The 20,361-nt window shown below is 44.7% G+C and overlaps 1 protein-coding gene across 2 annotated transcripts in view; it reads left to right on the plus strand.

The window, feature by feature from the left end:
* CAMK2A (calcium/calmodulin dependent protein kinase II alpha) overlaps positions 1-20,361 on the plus strand; it is a 281,034-nt gene that overhangs the window by 243,328 nt on the left and 17,345 nt on the right. The window contains exons 14-16 of one of the 2 annotated variants that reach the window (XM_073567989.1): positions 2,256-2,288; positions 7,379-7,427; positions 8,732-8,807. In XM_073567989.1, the coding sequence (XP_073424090.1) occupies positions 2,256-2,288; positions 7,379-7,427; positions 8,732-8,807 (158 nt within the window). The remainder of the gene's footprint in view (positions 1-2,255; positions 2,289-7,378; positions 7,428-8,731; positions 8,808-20,361) is intronic. The other variant, XM_073567988.1, reaches the window with a different exon arrangement.

A 20,361-nucleotide genomic window follows, 5' to 3' on the forward strand; every position in this document is an offset into this window, starting at 1 on the left:
AATTGTTCATGATGTAGAGGACAGGAAGAATAGGAGGATACTGAGCAACAATGATGTGCATGACAGGAGTGTAAGCAAACATCAGTGCGCAATGAGCTAAAGTGCTTAAACCTCAGGCTCACGAGGCTCACTGCGTAACACAGAGGGTTTCTATGTCCGGACCATGCAAGTGTCTGTGCTGTATTTTAAAGACGTTAGTGCTGATGTCACCTAGTTGGAGCAGTCAATTAAGGGTAAAGGACGTTTCTTCAAGCTGTGACTCAGTCAAATTTCCGTACCAGCCCAATAACTCAGGGTAACGGTTTTCTACTAATGGAAGCAAATTTTTGCTTGATGATTATAGCAAAACCACTACTCACATAGTTTAGCTACAAGCATCACTATAATGATCACGTAACTATGTGCAGGAACCTGGAATTAGCTTAATAAGCAATTTTCTAATGATAGGTTTCCTTTAATCATTTAGGGGGCTTTCACACTGCGTTCTGCCATCCATTCAGTGGTCCTGTCGGGGTTTATGTCTGAACCCCAGCAAAGCAGAATTCAGGCATATGCGCAAATTCAGGTGGCAGTCTACTACTTCTGGCATACACGCCCAAAAGTGATGAACAACAGAGCACATGTTTCTTCTTTCGGCACATTATAGTCTATGGGTCCCTTGGCAAATACACCTGACTCCCGTTTTGCAGGGGGGTCAGAGGTAAACCCGATGGGGCCAAAGAACGGGGGCCAAAGAACGGGGGCCTGAACGAAGTGTGAAAGCACACTTGAAATGTTGTAGAAACATGTAAAGGGAGTAGTTCATGGCAGAAAACAAAGGTATTAGAGTTGAATCTGTTTTGCAGGGAGGAATGGGCTAAAATTACTCCAACGCTGATGTGCAGGACTAACCAACAATTACCGGAAACATTCACGGTAAATGCAATGATTGCTTCACAAGGAGATCACACCTGATACTGAAGGCAAAGGTTCACATACTTTTGCCACTCACAGACATGTGATATCGGGTCATTTTCTGAATTTAAAAATTGACAAATAATAATATTTTTTACTTATTTGTTTCATTTTGTTCTCCTTGTCTACTTTTAGGACTTGAGTGAAACTCTGTTACAGTTTTAGGTACATTTTATGCAGAAATATTTAGAGAGTTCACAAACTTTTGATCATCATTGTAGACGAAATCAAAAAAAGTGGGAAGGTGGACCAAACCACTGCGCACACATCAAGCATGCTCTGATCGCCCGTGCTTGGTTTGAACATAGAGTCCCTTTAAACAAAAATATAAACAGGTAGATAAACAGTGATATGCAATGGATGATACTAAGCAGTCCATCACAGGATCAGTCAACAGCCGTAATGACACCTATTGGCTGATTTACAACGTCACGTAGCAGATTAGTAGTATGGAGACAGTAGTTTAGCCATTGAAGCACTACAAACTACATTGATCTCTACAAGAACCCTTTTAATTATACATCCTTTAATTACTATGCCACTAGCCTAATATATATTGACTCCCAGCATGCTTTGCACTACCTATATGATGAAGAGCTTGATAGCAAGTGTGCACCAGCCAAACTCCAAGCAATGCCATTATTAATGTGTGTGTCCCTTATAGTCATCCACTATCTGCTCGCTGCTTCCATCCTCTCTCTTTCTGGTTAGATTTTGGTCACTGTGATCTGTCCTGAGCCTTGGTCGTGTATTTTTCTTACTTGTGTCACTCACTTTTTGTGCAGGTGTTGACATACTGCTGAATGTTAGGATGCCTTATTAATGTATGTTCCCCGCCGTGCTCCCTACTCTGCTCCTCTGATTGTGCTTCTGCTTCTATATGCTTCACCAACATGTCAGGACGTGGAGATCTCCTACCAAACCACCCAACAGGTCTTGTTCTCAGAGACAATGAACTCATAAATCCTGGAGATTATATGCACAAGTTGTTTGGTGGTTCATAGGGATCATTGATCACTTTGATTGCTGACCAGAATTGACATTCCAACAAAACCAGTGCTGCATGAGTGACACCCTAAACCATTCCACCTACCCAACTCCATTTTGGGCTTCTTCATGGCTGTGTTGTTAATCGTTCCCCTTAATGTTCCTTGTGTTTTTTACATCCATCCGGAGCTTCTTCTTGTGGTGCGGCTACGGCTTGTGGTCACTGTGTGGACTTCTGTGCTTTCCCCTGTGGTCACTGTGCTGCTGGCTGTGTGTCTCACTCTCCTTCCTATCTGTTCTCCTTGTTTTTCCAGAAAAGAAAGTCCAGTTCCAGTGTCCAGTTGATGGTGAGTCTATGTTTTGTCTTATTCAGTGCTGGTTCCTCTGGGTCCCAGAAAGGAGCAATGGACTGGCTTTACTTTTCTTATTAGCTGAGGGATCTGAACTTAACATTTGGCCCTTTGGTTGAGCCATTGTCCATGGTTGCAACAATGGGTGGATTCAAAGTTGATACCTTGTCATATTGAACAAGGAGTAATTGTATTTCCAGGTCAACCAGCTGACAAAGGTTTTTGGTCTGCTCAAACTGGCACAGTGTACTTCATAGCATGGGTATAATAAGGTCTTAGACAAGCAGATGCCTTCCTGAATCACTGTCCCATGAGCCATGGGCCTGTTTATAGAACAATTGTCTAATAAACGCAGCAGTACACAGCATCCGGAAGGTCTTGTGCAAAGCCAAGCATTCATGATCTCCTCAATAATCATATCACCCAGGAAGACTATGCCATGTCTGGCTAGCTTATACTCACGTTTGGAAGATTTCCCCTATCCATGAGATAGGAGATAACTTCCCAATCGCTGACTAACTGACCACTGGGACCTCCATTGATCCCAAGATGAGCCCCGTGTGAATGGAGCAGTATCAGATCATGTTCACTGCTACTCCATTTATTTTTAAGGGTGTGCCAGAGATAGGCCATGCACACTGTGAACGAGAGTCTGTATGACAGTGTTCACACCAATAAAAGACTGAAAACACAGAAAAGCACAGGTGTTTTCTCATTTTGACTCTCATAGTTGTGGTCTACCTCTGATGTCAATTACAGGCCTCGCTCATCTTTTTAAACGGGAGAACTTGCACAATTGGTGGCTGACTAAATACTTTTTTCCCTACTGTATATGGAGCTCTGCTTTGTACGCTGTATACTTCCGTCACAACTGTAAATATCTAATTGTGAGGGGCCAGATGTCAGACCCCTACCTCTCTGTTATTAATGACCTACAGTAGGATTAAAAAGTAGTTAGTCAGCCAACAATTGTGCAAGTTCTCCCACTTAAAAAGGTGAGAGATGCCTGTAATTGACATCATAGGTAGACCACAACACTGAGAGTCAAAATGAGAAAACAAATCCAGAAAATCACCTTGTCTGATTTGACAAGATTTATTTTGCAAATTATGGTGGAAAATAAGTATTTGGTCATTAACAAAAGTTCACCTCAATATTTTGTTATATATCCTTTGTTGGCAATGACCAGAGGTCAAACATTTTCTTTAAGTCATCACAAAGTTGGCACACACTGTTGGTGGTAAGTTGGCCCATTCCTCTATGCAGATCTCCTCTAGAGCAGTGATGTTTTGGTCCTGTCACTGGGCAACACAGACTTTCAAATCCCTCCAAAGGTTTTCTATGGGGTTGAGATCTGGAGACTGGATAGGCCACTCCAGGACCTTCATATACTTCTTACGAAGCCACTCCTTCGTTGACCTGGCGGTGTGCTTGGGATCATTATTATGCTGAAAGACCCATCCACATTTCATCTTCAATGCCCTTGCTGATGGAAGGAGGTTTGCACTCAAAATCTCATGATACAAGGCCCCATTCATTCTTCCATGCACACGGATCAGTTGTCCTGGTCCCTTTGCAGAGAAACAGCCCCAAAGCATGATGTTGTCACTCCCATGCTTCACAGTAGGTATGGTGTTCTTTGGATGCAACTCAGCATTCTGTCTCCTCCAAACATGGCGAGTTTTGTTTCTACCGAATAGTTCTACTTTGGTTTCATCATATCATATGACATTCTCCCAATACTCTTTTGGATAATCCAAATGCTCTCTAGCAAACTTCAGACGGGCCCAGCCATGTACTGGCTTAAGCAGGGGGACACGTCTGGCACTGCAGGATCTGAGTCCCTGGAGGCGTAGTGTGTTACTGATGGTAGCCTTTGTTATGGTGGTCCCAGCTCTATGCAGGTCATTCACTAAGTCCCCCCGTGTGATTCTGGGATTTTTGCTCACCGTTCTTGTGATCATTTTGACCCCATGGGGTGAGATCTTGCGTGGAGCCCCAGATCGAGGGAGATTATCAGTGATCTTGTATGTCTTCCATTTTCTTATTATTGCTCCCACATTTGATTTCATCACACCAAGCTGCTTGCGTATTGCAGATTCAGTCATCCCAGCCTGGTGCAGGGCTGCAATTTTGTTTCTGGTGTGCTTCGATAGCTCTTTGGTTTACACCATAGTGGAGTTTGGAGTGTGACTGTTTGAGGTTGTGGACAGGTGTCTTTTATATTTACTGTATATATTTTATATAACAAGTTCAAACAGGTGCCATTACTACAGGTAATGAGTGGAGGACAGAGGAGTCTCTTAAAGAAGAAGTTACAGGTCTGTGAGAGCCAGAAATCTTGCAAGTTTTTTAGGTGACCAAATACTTATTTCCACCATAACTTGCAAAATCTTACCAAATCAGATAAGGTGATTTTCTGCATTTGTTTTCTCATTTTGACTCTCATAGTTGTGGTCTACCTATGAGCTGTAGTCCCAGGGCAGCGGTAGTAGATATTGAGGTAGATGGTGTAGTGTTAGGCACAGAGATGTAGCAGTGCTGAAGGGGTTGGCACAGGAAGAAGGCAATGACACAGTTGAATGCAGTTCCAAAGCTTTACTCACGCTTCTGGCATAGGCACGTGCCTGCTTCAGTGCCGTGGTCTTCAGGTGAGGGGCTCAGCCAACTCCCTTCCAGCACTCGCTTCCAAATGTGCCTCTTCTGAATATCTCCTTACTAGTGCTAATCTGAAGTACTTGTAGCTATGAATTACACTCAAGTTCCTCTTTCTTGCTGTTACTTAGAACTCCACTCGCATGACAGGCAGCTGTAGCCTACTTCGCGGACTCCTTACAATCATGTCCCGTCTCACACACGTTGCTGCTATGTCATCGAGTCTTAGGTGGGAATAAAGTGGTCACAACTTATATTCCTCTGGTTTCTGCTGTAGGATCATTAGTATCACACACAGCCTCGGATACCGGCGCCCGACCTTTGGCGCATTAAACTTAGGGAAGGGCTCTGCTCTAGCCCTAGTCCCCAGCTCTCTTCTCACATTCCTTCCTTTTCTATCTTTCTTCTGAAGAACTGAGGTTTCTCATTCTCTCTTTCCTTTCCAGCAGCTCCAGCTCACAGGAGGCTGCTGCATCTATGTCCTTTCTCTGCTTCCCCCTCTAGGGGACTGACCTAACTTCCTGTCAGCTTTCCCCTCTACAGTGCAATCTAAGCTCCACCCGCCTCCCAGCACCCTTCATGAACCAAAGCAGCTGCCATAAAGGGTGCTCTGCTGTTCTAAGGTGTCCGTGCTGGGTGCAGGTGCTGGAGTCTGGTCAGGTGCTACCATCTTACCTGAGGAGTGAGGCACCACACCTCAGGAGGAAGTGCAGTACCTCTGTGGCGACCAAACCCTCAGGGGCGCCACATATATCTAATGAGACTTCCATACAACATCTAAGTCATCAGAGAAATCTGATATTTCAGAATAGTTTATAAAGAAACACAGTCAAACAGCTACGTTTGATAATTTGTAATATGGCTCCTTTATTATGGCTTCTATGAAACATGAGGAAAAAGAGGAGAGAGTGGGATTATTCAGCCTGACCATGTGACTAAAAATATGTCTCTATCTTCTAAAAACAGTTGCTAAATCCTGGATCCTAACTACTGGATCAGATGTCAAAGATATCAGGTGAATTAGGCTGTGTTCAGACTGCCTTTATTCCCGCATTCATGACTATCTCGCAATATTGGGTAGTCTACTATACAGACAATGTCGGAGAGAGAGTCAAATGAAGGTTTATGTTGTGTACTCTGTTTGCTTAGTTAAAGTCAATTTCTCAGTCGGAGGCATGTTTGGATCCCTTTTTTCTATATTCAGATGGAAGCCCCTGACTAAATCATGATAGGAGTCAACCCGTCACAGGCCTGAGCAGTCAGTGGATCCTTGGGTCCACTACAGAAAATGATTCTGAGGGCCACCCTCTATATATACAGAACCCAAAAGTCTCAGGGCCTTGTCTAGTTGAAGGATACTCCAACCATGGTCTTCTTGGGCCTAGTTGCCAAATATCTCAGATTACCAAAAACTGGTGGACCGAAAGGAGTTGATTTTTGACTACTGATCCTGTAAACCAGGTTTTAGCAGCCAGTTTTAGAAGTAAAGAGACATTTTTATGTAAACCGAGTCCAAAAGTGGGCATTCTGGGGAGAAACAGGGGTGGACCTGACAGTGGTGAGGTGTTTCCAGGAGAATGCAGATGGGTTGGGAGGTTTAAATGTCTCCATAACTGTTGGCAACTATGCAAGGGTTATATCAAGTGTTGCATACTTCTCTGCATATGAATTATTACTCAGTTCTCCATGAATGGTCTGCATAGGCAGGACATAGCCCTAGCAGAACCAACTTGGTTATTGCAAATAAGAAGCTGTTTGGAGGTGGATACTGTTTCCTAATTTTGCCTTTAAGGTATCTCATAGAAATGGGACAGAATAATAGGATCTTTTAGCATATACCCATTGTTACAGCAGATGCACTATGCCAGTATGAGCGATCGCTGTTTTTTTTTTTTGCTCCTCTGACCGATTTTACCGTACATGGTCTTTGCTAAGCAAAACAAGGTAGTGGGCAAATATGAAGGGAACGTTTTGACTAATTGTCCTGTGCCTTTTTGCCCAGCAGAGGACGATGTCAGTCTACAATTTGGGGCTCACAGAGGAATGAGCAGCTGTGTTTGTAGTCACAGCTCTGTGCGCAGTCAGTTGGTGCAGCTGGTATTGGGATATGTGGGAGAAATGAATAACGAGGACTGCACCGGATGGGGTTGGGATTTTATGTTCTCAGATAAGCAAGGACAACCAAGCTCTCCTGAGGTGCTGGCACTACAAAACATTAGAAATACATTCAAATATACGCTACTAAAATTTTCTTTTTCCTGGTTGAATGGTGACCTCTAATGGTCAATAAATAAAATACAGAGGTATTTCAACACGGCTTCTGGAAAAGACAAGAACGTCTTCTGGAAAGGGTGCGTTACTGGTGCCCAAAACAACTGTCATGTGTTTTATGATGTAATAACCCAATTCTACCTCCTTCTCGTTTCATACAGGAATCTTCAGAAAGCACAAACACTACTATCGAAGATGAAGATACCAAAGGTAGGTCAGGGGGATGAATCCGTGAATACTTGGAGACAGGTTTCTCATGGCTTAACTGATCTAAGTTAGACTGATATTCCTAAAATTATATGCCCTTCCTTTTCTATCACCCAGCTCTTGTGCCCTATTGCATTCTCTTCACCAGTGTACCCCTACCCTCTACAAACCCCACCCAGAGCCATGTTCCAATCATTGTACTGGTGGCTGCTTTTGTGGTGGAGAAGCCTCTTGAGTCCCCTCCTGCACCAGTCCCTGGTGTGACTACTTCAGGCCTGAACGATGGGACCTTACTGATCAATGTTTCACAACTTATACTCACCAATCTATCTCTAAGCATTATGAGTGGAAAATCCAAGACCAGGACCAGAACTTGAATCTTCAGAGCCCAGAACAAAATCTGAAACATTGTCTTATGATATGTGCCATTTATAATGCATATTGAGCAGAAGGGCTTTTGGACCTCCTCGGGCAACTGCCACCTCTCCACCCACTATAGCTTTGCTCCTGCCCAAGTCCTTGACTCCAGCTGTGAAAGGTAACTCATGACTTCTGCCTATGAACACAGGGTCTTTTAAGAAAGGATTAATGAATCTTTTAAGATTCAATTAAGAATGGAACTTTCTGCTCATACAGCACCTAAGAAATGGCGCTCCATCTTACAGCTCTTGCTCCTCATCCTTCCTTTGGTTAGTGGGTACGAATCCTCTTAACCACCTCTGATTACTTCGTCCCACCTTCCTAGCATATGTCAATCTGATATTTTGGGAGGAATTCATCAAGACTTTTATGGCAGAAAATAATTTATGAAAATAGCAGCGTTTTCTGTTGGCACAGATTTGCGTTTCGTGGGACTCATATGTCACCCCACTTTTCTAAAATAGAAGAGGGTGAAGCTTAGCAGGAGGTGGCATAACCTAGTCTGTCACAGAAAAGAAGAAATCTACTCCAGCTCACAAGTGCCTCAGATTTCAGATTAAGAATGCGCCAAAACCATTAAAAGGCATGCATCTGTTCATGAAATTGGCACATCTTACTAGAGTGGGTTTTTGATCAGGGCTGGAATATGAAATATCCCCTAAGGCACTCAAGTACAAGTGTGGGTACTGCTACTTTTGCACCTTCTATAGCTCAAACATGGACCATAATTTCTCATATTAGTACCTGGACGATAGGGAAAGCTCTATTCCATGTTCGCTTATTTTCCTAAGATATCTTTTTGGACTGAGGCATAGTCTTCTACACTATTACTATATTGATCATCCTTAATATTCTTGGATTAACACTCACTTTTCTTATGCTTACAGTAAGGAAGCAGGAGATTATTAAAGTAACAGAGCAGCTAATAGAAGCCATTAGCAATGGAGACTTTGAATGTTACACGTGAGTATTTGTACCACTGCAGACTATGTAATAGCGGTAAGAAACGTCTTATTTTCATACAGTATATGGAGAAAAGTATTAGATCCCTCCACATTACACCTACAGGAGCTTTTATGACATCTTATTATAAAGCTACAGGCCTTAGTATGGAGTTGATCCAATCCGCCCTTTACGGTTATAACAACTTCCAGTGCAGGAGTACATGAAATCAGACATTGTGGTCTTCTGATCCCTCTCTGTCACAGTAAACCCGTGACAGTACCCTCCCTTCTAGGAGGGACCTTCGGAACCTTAAGGCCAGGTTTATCAGGGTGTGCCACATTTAAGGACTAGAAAAACCTGACCACATGGACATCAGATGCTGGTACTCACATCCTCTCTTCAGGACTGTAACCTTTCCAGTGTACCACATACTGAAGAGACCGATTAACCAAGGGAGTATCCACCATCTTAGTTATCTCAAACTACAAATTCCCATCAACAATGACCAGAGATGTTAGTGATGGTGATGGGACGCAACGTATTTTTGAGCAAAGACCTGTGAAACACATTATGAATCCTAAGGTAGGTGGAAAAGCAAAGCAAATGCTACAGGATTGACAACGGCCACAATCTTATAAGGACCAATGAGCCTGAGACCCAGTTTCCAAGAAGGGACCTTTAAATTAATGTTATTCGAGGACAACCACCCCAAATCACCAACACAGAGGTCTGGACCCACCAAAAGTCTCCAATCAGCCACACTCTTATATTTTTACCCCATATTCTTCAAATTATTAAGAACCCCTTGCCACATAGACATAAAAGATGATAAAAACCCTTCCTCTTTAGGTATTCCCCAGGAATGATTTCTATTAAAAGAGCTGGACTGAGGATGAATCCCATATGCCCCAAAGAACGGGAACTTACCAGTAGACTCATGACAACCGTTATTCACTGCAAATTCAGCTAGAAGTAAGTAAGAAACCCAAGCCTCCTGATTCTCAGACACTAAACACCTAAAATAAGTCTCAAGATTCTAGTTAATGCTTTCAGTCTGCCCATTAGACCATGGGTGAAAGGCAGAGGAAGACGACAGACGGATCCCCAAAATTTGAAAATATATTGCCCCCCCCCAGTTAGAAGCAATATTGGTAAGAATCCCATGTAATCTCACAATTTACAAGTTCACTACCACCAAAATAACTGTATTACCTGCAGATGCGGGTAAGTCAGTAATTAAATTTACTGATAAATGAGGTGTACTGGGAGTCACCAATGGATGAAGAGACCCAGACAGACAAGACAATTATGAGGGGTCTGAGAACACGCACTCTACAGGCAGCTAGATACTCCCGAACATCCTGATGCACTTCAGACCACCAAAAACTCCGGGTAAAGAGATCTGTGGTGGCTTTACTACCATGGTGTATGGCTAAGACCGAATCATGATGTTCACTCATAACTTTAAGTCGGAGATTCATAGGTACAAATAGTTTACCTAAAGGACAGGCAGCAGGGGCATCCCCCTGAGCCTCTACAACCTCTTTCTCAAGGTAAGAATTTATACAGCAAAACTACTCCTTTCTGTAGTATAGGAAAAGATTCACAATTATCTCCACTCCCAGGAATGCACCGGGATAAGGCCTCCACCTTAACATTTTTAGTCCCCCGCCAATACGTAACAAAAAAGTTGAATCTTGCGAAGAATAAAGACCACCTTGCATGACTAGGTGTCAGATTCTTAGCAGATTGTAAATATAACAGACTAGTTGAAGAGCCTGGCGTTGCCTGGGTATAGTAACTAACTGCCGTCCCGCTCTCTCCTGTAATAAGTATACTGGAGGACTCAGGAATCTCTTTGCGTGGAACAAGACAATACAGAACACAGTTTGTAGGTGAAAAAGTCTATATTGAAAACACATGGTGCTTCACACAAGTGTAGAGAAAACTCAAGTCCATAACACTTAGAATAACTACTGAATACAACTTAACAAGTCTGTTGGAAACCTCAGAGAGAAATGCAATCAGCGAAACAGTCTGTGAAGCTTAGTCTTTGCTTCTAGGATGTACTTCTAGGATGTATTAACAGAAGCAAACAGTCTAGATCACGTGAAGTCATTATTGCCCTCTACTCCTCTTTGGTCAGACCTCATCTGGAATACTGTGTCCAGTTTTGGGTGCCACATTTAAAAAAAGACATCAACAAACTGGAGCAAGTTCAGAAAAGAGCAACCAGAATGGTGACCGGTCTGCAAACCCTGTCTTATGAGGAAAGCTTGCAGGATTTGGGAATGTTTAGCTTGCAAAAGAGAAGACTGAGAGGAGACTTAATAACTGTCTACAAATATCTCAAGGGCTGTCACATTGCAGAAGGATCATCTTTATTCTCATTTGCACAAGGAAAGACTAGAAGCAATGGGATGAAACTGAATGAGAGGAGACACAGATTAGATATTAGAAAAAACTTTTTGACAGTTAGAGTGATCAATGAGTGGAACAGGCTGCCACGAGAGGTGGTGAGTTCTCCTTCAATAGAAGTCTTCAAACAGAGGCTGGACAGATATCTGTCTGGGATGATTTAGCGAATCCTGCTTTGAGCAGGGGGTTGGACTAGATGGCCCAGGAGGTCTCTTCCAACTCTACGATTCTATGATTCTATGATTCTACTTGAGAATGCTGGAAACAAATAAGTTTGTGTCTAGTCCATGGACGGATAAGCAAGTCCAAACAAGGTGTTAGATTATCCAGGGAGGCCTGGATAGAAGTCTCAGATTAAGCAGAGCAGTCCTGAGTTTTGCAGCTAACTAAATGAAGGCAGAACCTGAGCTGCTACCAGCTTACATGTTTAGCAATTGCAGGTGAAGGTCAGCTGCATCGAGGAAGCAGCACGAGCAGTCAGGAGCAGGAAGTACACTGGCACAGATGAATACAGCAGGACCCCAGAGAGCGAGGAGCAGGATATTCACACAGGTTTGCAGGAGCAGCCAGGAATCGACCAGGAACAGAGCACAGGCAGAATATTCTAGCACAGACTAGAGTATGGGGTGCAGTTATAAGGCAGGAAGACAAGGGGCACATGAAACAAAAGACGCCATCTTGGAAAAGGGGAGGCATGCCCAAAAGGTAACCAAAAATATTCAGAGTCCTGACATCTCCCTACGCAGCCCTGCTCTCCACTCGCCGTCCCACTCTCCCTCCGAAGCCCAGCTCTCCATCCACCGTCCCACTCTCTAAATCCGCAGCCCCTGACTCCACTGGCCGTCCCGCTCTGTCCCTCAGCAACCCCGCTTTTGCTCAGCAGACCCACTGTCTAACTCCGCAGCCCAGCTCTCTATCCAGCATCACGCGCTCTCCTCCCACAGCCCCACTTTCCAATCGCCGTCCCGCATTCTCCTTCTACAGCCCTGCTCTCTGCCTCAGCAGCCCCTGTCACCACTGGCCGTCCTGCGTTCTCCCTCCACAGCCCCGCTCTCCACTCGCCTTCCCACTCTCTCCCTCAGCAGCCCTTGTCTCCACTGGCCGTCCTGCTCTCTCCCTCAGCAGACCGGCTCTCCACCCGTGACCCGCTCTCTCCCTTAACAGCCCCTCTCTCCATCCATCATCATGCTCTCTCCTTCCGCAGCCCTGCTCTCCACCCGCCGTTCTGCTCTCTCTCTCTGCAGCCCTGCTCTCCAAGCACCGTCCCATTCTATCCCTCCGCAGCCCCGCTCTCTCCCTCCACAGCCCCACTCTCCACACGTCGTCTCACTCTATCCCTCCCCAGCCCAACTCTCCATCCGTGTCCCGCTCTCTCCCTCGCAGCTTTGCTGTCCACCCGTGTCCTGCACTTTCCCTCTGCAACCCCGCTCTCCTTCCAGCCACCAGTGGGCGGGGCTATGTGCAGTGGGTGTGGCATGTTACATACACACACAAACACACACACATACATACATTCAACTTTATATATATATATATATATATATAGATATAGATTTGTATTATCAGTGATTACTATGACAGGATGAACTGCTCCTTCCAAAAAATGACACCACTCTTCAAAAGCCCACTTAATTTCCCAGAGTTCCCTGTTACTAATGTCATAGTTTTTCTCAGCAGACGACAGCTTCTTAGGAAAGTTTGCATATCGACGCCATTTACTAGAGGATGCACCCTGCGATAATTCAGTCACCACTTCAGACGCATCAACTTATGCAATAAATGGCTGAGTGATGTCAGGCTGTAAGGATTGACGCAGTTGCAAAACAGCTTGTCCTAGGTCAGACTGCACCATTTGGAAAAGTCTGTCTCTTTCCTGGTCATATCCGTCAGAGGTTTGACCACTACCGAAAATTTTTGATGAACTTTTGGTAGTAGTTGGTGAAACCCAATAACCTTTGTAAGGCATTTAGATTTTCAGGATGATCGCAATCCAGTACCGCCTAGACTTTTGCCAGATCCATGCGAAAACTGGTGGATGATAAAAAAATAACCCAGAAAAGGGATTTCTTCAGCTTGGAACATTCATTTCTCTGCTTTCACAAATAATTTATTATCTCTGGGTATCTGAAGGACCTGCCTGACATGTACTTGCTGTGGCTGGAGGTAAGGCTAATAAATCAAAATGTCATCAAGGTAGAGCACAACAAACCTATCTGCCAGGTGACTAAAAATGTCATTAACAAAGTGTTTGAAAGACGGCAGGTGCATTAGTCAACCCAATTGGCATCACAAGGTTTTCTTGCCCCTCTCTGTCTCGTTAAACCCATGACAGACATGCTCAGTGAATCAAGAGACCACAAATCTCTTAATTTACTGAACATTGGACAACTGAAAAGTACTGTATATACTGTAATTACATTTATGGCAAAACTAAAATGAAATTAGGCAGACAAAGTTACAAACCTGGTTAATGATTTAGATCCTAAGTTGCCAACCTCTATTAAGGGATTGTCCGGACTTTTGATAAAAGTCTGCAGTCATTCTATGCAGCTACAGATGAATGACATCAAGTATGCGATTTGCATACTTCCTGCCACATTCTGAGTAGACATACACGGCCTTATTTCACTTGTATTGAGAGAGGCTGGGCAAGTCTAGTTGGCATGTGACACATTTATGCAAATTACATACTTGTGATTACAAGAATACCCGCTCTCGCAGCCGACGCTAGAGAATCCTGACTGCTTGTTGTGCACAAGTGTTGGAATATGTTTGGTGCAACAACTCCATTCCTGTCTATGGGTGTTTGATTGCTGGATTTGTATGCTGTTCATAAAGTTAGAACAAAAAAACCTCCCAGAGGCTCACACAGGGAGAGCATGTGACTGTGTTTCCTGTTTTTCCTGTGTCTGTATATGAGAGAAACAGCCTGCTGTAGATACTGCATAGAGACACACAAATGATTTATTCTGATCTATTAAGCTTATCATATATCGTTCCTGTTTTTTCCTGAATAAAGAAGCTCTGTTGTCACATGCTTGGAGAGTATCCTGAATTATCCGCTACCAACAGGTTATGGGCCCAGAGTGCCTCATCCATTACCAGATGATTGGCTAGAGAAGGATCAGAAAGCACAAAGCATGATTTCCCTCAATGTAGATGATAATCAGATTGTGCATACAGTATATGCAAGTGTGCAACTGCAAAGGAGATGTGGGATGAGTTACAGAAAGTGCATGAAAGATCAAATCTCAGCAATAAGCTTTATCTGATGAGAAAGCTGTATCAATCTAAGCTAAGTGATGGACAGAATATGCAGGACTATATAAGAAATACCCTAGAGATTGTGGAGCCTCTCAGGGGTATTGGAGAAGAAATTAAAGATTTTAATGTTGCTGCACTTCTATTAAGTGGCCTTTCAGAAAGTAATGACACACTCAATACTGCACTAGATGCACAGCCAAATGATGAGCTGACACTAGAGCATATTAAAGGCAAACTTGTGGATGAATTCAAGAGGAAAACGCAGCCTGTAAGGCCTCTTTCACACTTCCGTTTTTTACAATCAGTCACAATCCGCCAGGTTTTGAAAAAAACGGATCCGCAATTTTTTTTTGAGGATCCGTTTTTTTCCCCATAGACTTCCATTATTGGCGGATTGTGACGGATTGCCGTCCGTTGCATCCGTTTTTTTTGCGGATCCGCCAAAAGTTCCTGTCCGTTACCATCCTCAAGGATTTCAAAACGGAGCTTGCAACGTTTTTTTCTGTGGCGGATCCTCCAGACACTCATTTAACCCGAATTTCTTTCTGGGTGCCGGACAGAAAAAAAAATTCTCTCTCTCTCTCTCTCCTTTTCAAGGCCGCGATTCCTTTAAAATTCTTCATTTGTCGTATCTGTCACAAAAAACGGACGGGTGACATCCGTTGTCATCAGTAATAAAACGGATCCGCCGTCCGTCCTTTTGGTGGATCTTGACTGATGCAAAAAACTGAAGTGTGAAAGAGGCCTAAGCAGCAGTAATGACTCCAGAGAAAGGAAAATGGTAGTTGTCTTCTCAACCAAAGTTCTAAAATTTCCGCAATACTAACCCAGTTTGGAATGTCAGAAGCCAAACGTGCGTCAACACCAATGGATCCGTCCTACTTAAAGTTTGAAGAAGAAGATCTGTTACCCAACAATGAGAGTTACAGACAAGCAGTGGGGGCACTTCTGTACATAGCAACCACAACTCGTCCGGATATCACAGTCAAAGTTGAAATTCTCTGCCGACGTGTAGCCACGCCAAAGAGACTGGAATGCAATTAAGGCCTCTTTCACACGTCTGTGTCTCCGGTATGTGTGATGACAGTTTTCAAACGTACCGGAGACACGTACTCGTGTAGACCCCATTCTCTGTGCACATGTCAGTGTGTTTCCGCAGACAGTGTGTCCATGGGCAAAACACGCTGACATGTCCTTTTTTTGCTGTCAGCACGGACAGCAAAACGTCCCGCTCACATGCACATGGAGAACACACATTGATGTCCTTACTGTCCTACAGTAAGCGCTCTTCCCTGGCGGCAGGTGCCGAAAATGGCTCTCATTCTCCCCTGCTCTGTCAGCGAGCAAAGGAGAATGATGAGCTTTATATTAAAGTCCGCACGACAGAAGGTGGGGGCTTTTGGGACTCTTACCCCCATCATCCCACACCTTCTGCTGCTAATAACAGTGACAGTAGGTGCAGATGATAGGGGTATTCCACAGCCCCCACCTGCTGTAATTCGGACTTTAATATAGCGCTCATCATTCTCTTCTGCTCGCTGGCAGAGCGTGGGCGAATGATGACAGCCGGCTTCAGCACCTGCCGCCGGGGAACAACGCTTACTGTAGCGCTTCTTCCCCGGCAGCTGTCCATGTGGTACTGATGTGACACACATGTGGCACACGGTTGCCACACGTGTGCCACACGTAGTACACACACGGACACGGATATCTAAAAAAACGGACGTGTGAAAGAGGCTTAAGAGAATTTTTCAATATCTTAAAGAAACTCAAAGGCTAAATCCAGGGCTGTGGAGTCGGTAAGCCAAACCTGCGACTCCGACTCCGACTCCTCAATTTCCCTTACACCGACTCCAACTCCGACTCCGACTCTCCGACTCCGACTCCCACACATATTGCTTATATTTAAGTGAAAAATTTATTGTAGTACAATGTGAACCTCAGACATTTAATCATTTTTATGATCCCATAATCAAGATATTTAGTTAGAACAGAATATATATTGGTGTACTACCCGGTTTTCATTCTTTTTGGTACAGATACGATATGGATAGACAGATATGGATAAATGGATAGATAGAGCAGATTTCTAATCTGCTTTTGCTATTGAAAACATTATCTATGAGCTCAAAAACCTTTCAGGTGATGCGGTTTTTTAAAAAGATGATCAGCTTTTGCAGCTGAAAAAAGTATCCTCAAAAAACACAGGAAAAACGCTGTGTGTGAATGTAGCCTTAGATTAGGAATAGAACAGCCATTTATAGGACATTTCATAACTTTCCCAAATTCCTATGAAAAAATATTCAGCACATCCTGCATTGAATTACTGTACCCAATTTATTATATATTTTAGGAGTCGGAGTCGGTCCATTTTATACCGACTCCAACTCCGACTCCGACTCCACCAAAATGAGCACCGACTCCGACTCCGACTCCACGACTCCGACTCCGACTCCACAGCATCTGCATCAGGAGATCTCACTCTCAGAGGTTATGTGGATGCAGATTGGGCTGGAGATTCAAGAGATCAGAAATCAACAAATGGTTACTTGTTCAAGTTAGGAGAAAATTCAATTTCTTGGTCCAGCAGAAAACAAGTGTCAGTCGCATTACCTTCTTCAGAAGCAGAATATATCTGCTGCTTATGTAAGTCAAGAAGTAATTTGGTTGAAACAACTTTTGGAAGATTTCAGCAAGCCATTAGCTCAACCAACAGTTATCTATGAGGACAACCAAGGATGCATTAAACTTGCCAGCAGTGAGAAGATTAGTGCAAGGACTAAGCACATTGATGTAAAACATCACCACTTACGTGACTTAGTGGAACGTGGTGTACTCGAGTTTGTTTATGGAGAGTCTGACAAGATGATAGCTGATGGTATGACAAAGCCATTATCAAGAGCCAAGTTTGAGGACTTCAGAACCACAATAGGACTAACAGGATAAGTAGTTGTTGAGTAGGGGTGTTGGAATAGGTTTGGTGCAACAACTCCATTCCTGTCTATGGGTGTTTGGTTGCTGGATTTGTATGTTGTTCATAAAGTTAGAACAAAAAAAAAACCTCCCAGAGGCTCACACAGGGAGAGCATGTGACTTTGTTTCCTGTTTTTCCTATGTCTGTGTATGACTTTGGTATTGTCAAGTGTTTACCTCGTGGGGAGATCAAGCGTCTTGACTTCCCCCGATACCCCTGCGTGACCATGAAAAAAAACCCCCACCACCTCCCCGGCGCCAACTAATACACAGACACCGGTATTTTCTTTGGAATTTTTATGGCCACAGCAGCCTTTTATTATATCAACAAAACAAACAGTAAACACTGTATCATAAATAACATAAGTACAATGACTTTAACACTGGAAGGAGAAGTCCTTGAAGCCACAAGATCATGGTGAAGTAGTCCAAAATATTGTGAACAAACCCCGTCCATTTGCTCCCAGCCGTTACCCCACAGGCTCGGGAGCACCAGCACACCAATAGATATTGTCCACAAACTACTTGGAGATCCGCCCTCTTCCGACGGAAAACTCCACATCCACCTTTCACCAGATCACGACCAGCATACCTTTTAACGAAGGAGACCCTACACACCAAGTCTCCAAAACCAATTTCCACAGACTCAAGGACTCCCCCCTCCTCCAAAAACGCCACAACGAGGGGGCCTTGAACACCTCAATGACCCGAGACCCCCACAACCCGCCATGCAACGGCCTTCTCTATACCCTCCTGAAGGGCGAGGGCCCAAATATCGGAACCCACTGCATTTAAATGGATCCCGTCCGCCAACCAAAAATCGCCCTCACCCTTTTCCAAATCGAAATGCCGCACGGCCACACCCCCATTTCTAACTATAAAAGCAGACACCGCTCTGTTAACCTTAATCTTGGCCCGATTGACCTTCTCCAATGATCTCATAGACCGCCAACGCCTGCGTGGCACAATCTCAGACCACACAATCGTGATCCCCCGATACATCAACCACAACCGTAAGCAATCTTGCTTAATGTCCTTGATCAACTCCCGAAAGGGTCGAACAGCCAGATCGTTACCCCCAGCATGAATAATGTGAATATCTGGTGCCCGGTCCAACCGGACTCACTCGTGGATCTCCGGCAACACCCGACGCCACACCAGGCCCCTAAAACCGAGCCACCGCACCACTGCCACAGTCCTGGGAATCCTCAACTGTCTGCCTTCGTTCCTGACATTGGCTTGCAATGCTCCCCAATAAACAAAGGAGTGACCAAAAATCCAGACAAGCAGCGGTTCCGCACCTGAAACACAAAATGACACTAACAGGAAAAGCATACTTACAGCATAAATTTAACGCCAACCCCCTCAAATGTTTATTCGACCCCATGTACACCACCAACCAAACCCCCCTCTCAACTTAAGGCCGAACATAACTGCGATACCGATTAGACCTCCACCCGCCAATGCGCTGTATGAAAGAGGGACCCAAACCACGCTCTGCCGCCTCAGTCGCCGCTCCTATCCTAAATGAATGAGAGGCAAATCGGGAATCATCTATCCCCAAACACCGAATGGATTTTTTAAAAACCGCACCAAACTGATACCGAGACAAACTACCCCCGTCTGCGTGGCACAACAAAGATCTGCTCAAACTGGGACGAAGCTCCCAAAAATTACGCAAACACTGAACCGGGCACATTCCAGAACCAGACACGCCACCCAACACAACTCGACGGCCTTTACCAGACTGGTCTGTTTTAGACCGACGCAGCCAGAATTCAACCCCCTGGGAGGTCAATACCACATTCCTGGCTAGCAAGCCACCCATCGACTCTTTATTGGGAGACACAAGCTTCCCAATCCGCAAAGCCCCAAAAAATGCAAATGAAAAGGCCAGGCGAAACAACACAACCTCATATCGATCCGCACAGACCGATCCCAGAACCAGCCCCAATTGCTCCAGCATATTAAATGACACAGGCCATCTTAAATCACCCCCCCTCGAAAATGGCGGAAACCTTTTGCCGCCTGTCTTACCAGAAATGTTTTCGTCAAATCCCTGCACCCACGCAGCCAAAAACCAAAAGACAAACCTGCCAACAAGCGCGTCACCTTTGCAAGGGACCAACCCTCGCTCGCACCCCGCCCCAACCAAGACAACATTCCCTCTTGCTCGAGCCCAACCCCACTGGTGGGGCCAGCCGTAAGGACCTGTTCCCACATGCGCCACACAGCCCGGTAGGCCTCCCAAGTTCTCGGTGCCAATGACGATTCGATCAGTGACTCTGCGGCTTGTAAGCCACCATCCACAGCTCCTCCGGACAAATTAGACCCTCCAACTCTGCTTCCGGAGCCAAGGAACGAAAACGATCCCACTGCAAACGAGAGAGAGAGTCAGCTATCTCGTTCTTCATGCCGGGTACGTGCGTCGCGGTCACATGTGCATTCAAAGACAAACACAATAGCACCAACTGCTGCAAAACCCGAACAACTGAAGGGGACGATGCAGTAAGACCATTAATCGCACTCACAACACCCATGTTGTCGCAATTAAAACGAACACGCCGATTCCGAAAATCCTGCCCCCACAAATGTACCGCCACCAGAATCGGAAAAATCTCCAACAACAGGATGTTACGCACCAAGCCGGCCGAAACCCACGCATCGGGCCATTGAGCTGCGCACCATTGCCCTCTGAAATAGGCACCAAAACCGAATCCGCCAGCTGCATCTGTAAACAAATCCAATGCATCTTTACCAACCACATCTGCCATTACCAACGAGCGACCGTTGTACTCCTCCAAAAAGGACTCCCAGACCGCCAAATCAGCCCTGAGCTCTGCCGACAACCTAACAAAATGATGGGGAGCCCGAATCCCCGAAGTAGCGCTAGCCAGCCTACGTGAAAAAACTCGAC

Source organism: Dendrobates tinctorius, unplaced genomic scaffold, assembly GCF_039654945.1.
Source record: "Dendrobates tinctorius isolate UK_male_01 unplaced genomic scaffold, ASM3965494v1 ptg000020l, whole genome shotgun sequence".
NCBI classification, from domain to species: Eukaryota; Metazoa; Chordata; class Amphibia; order Anura; family Dendrobatidae; genus Dendrobates; species Dendrobates tinctorius.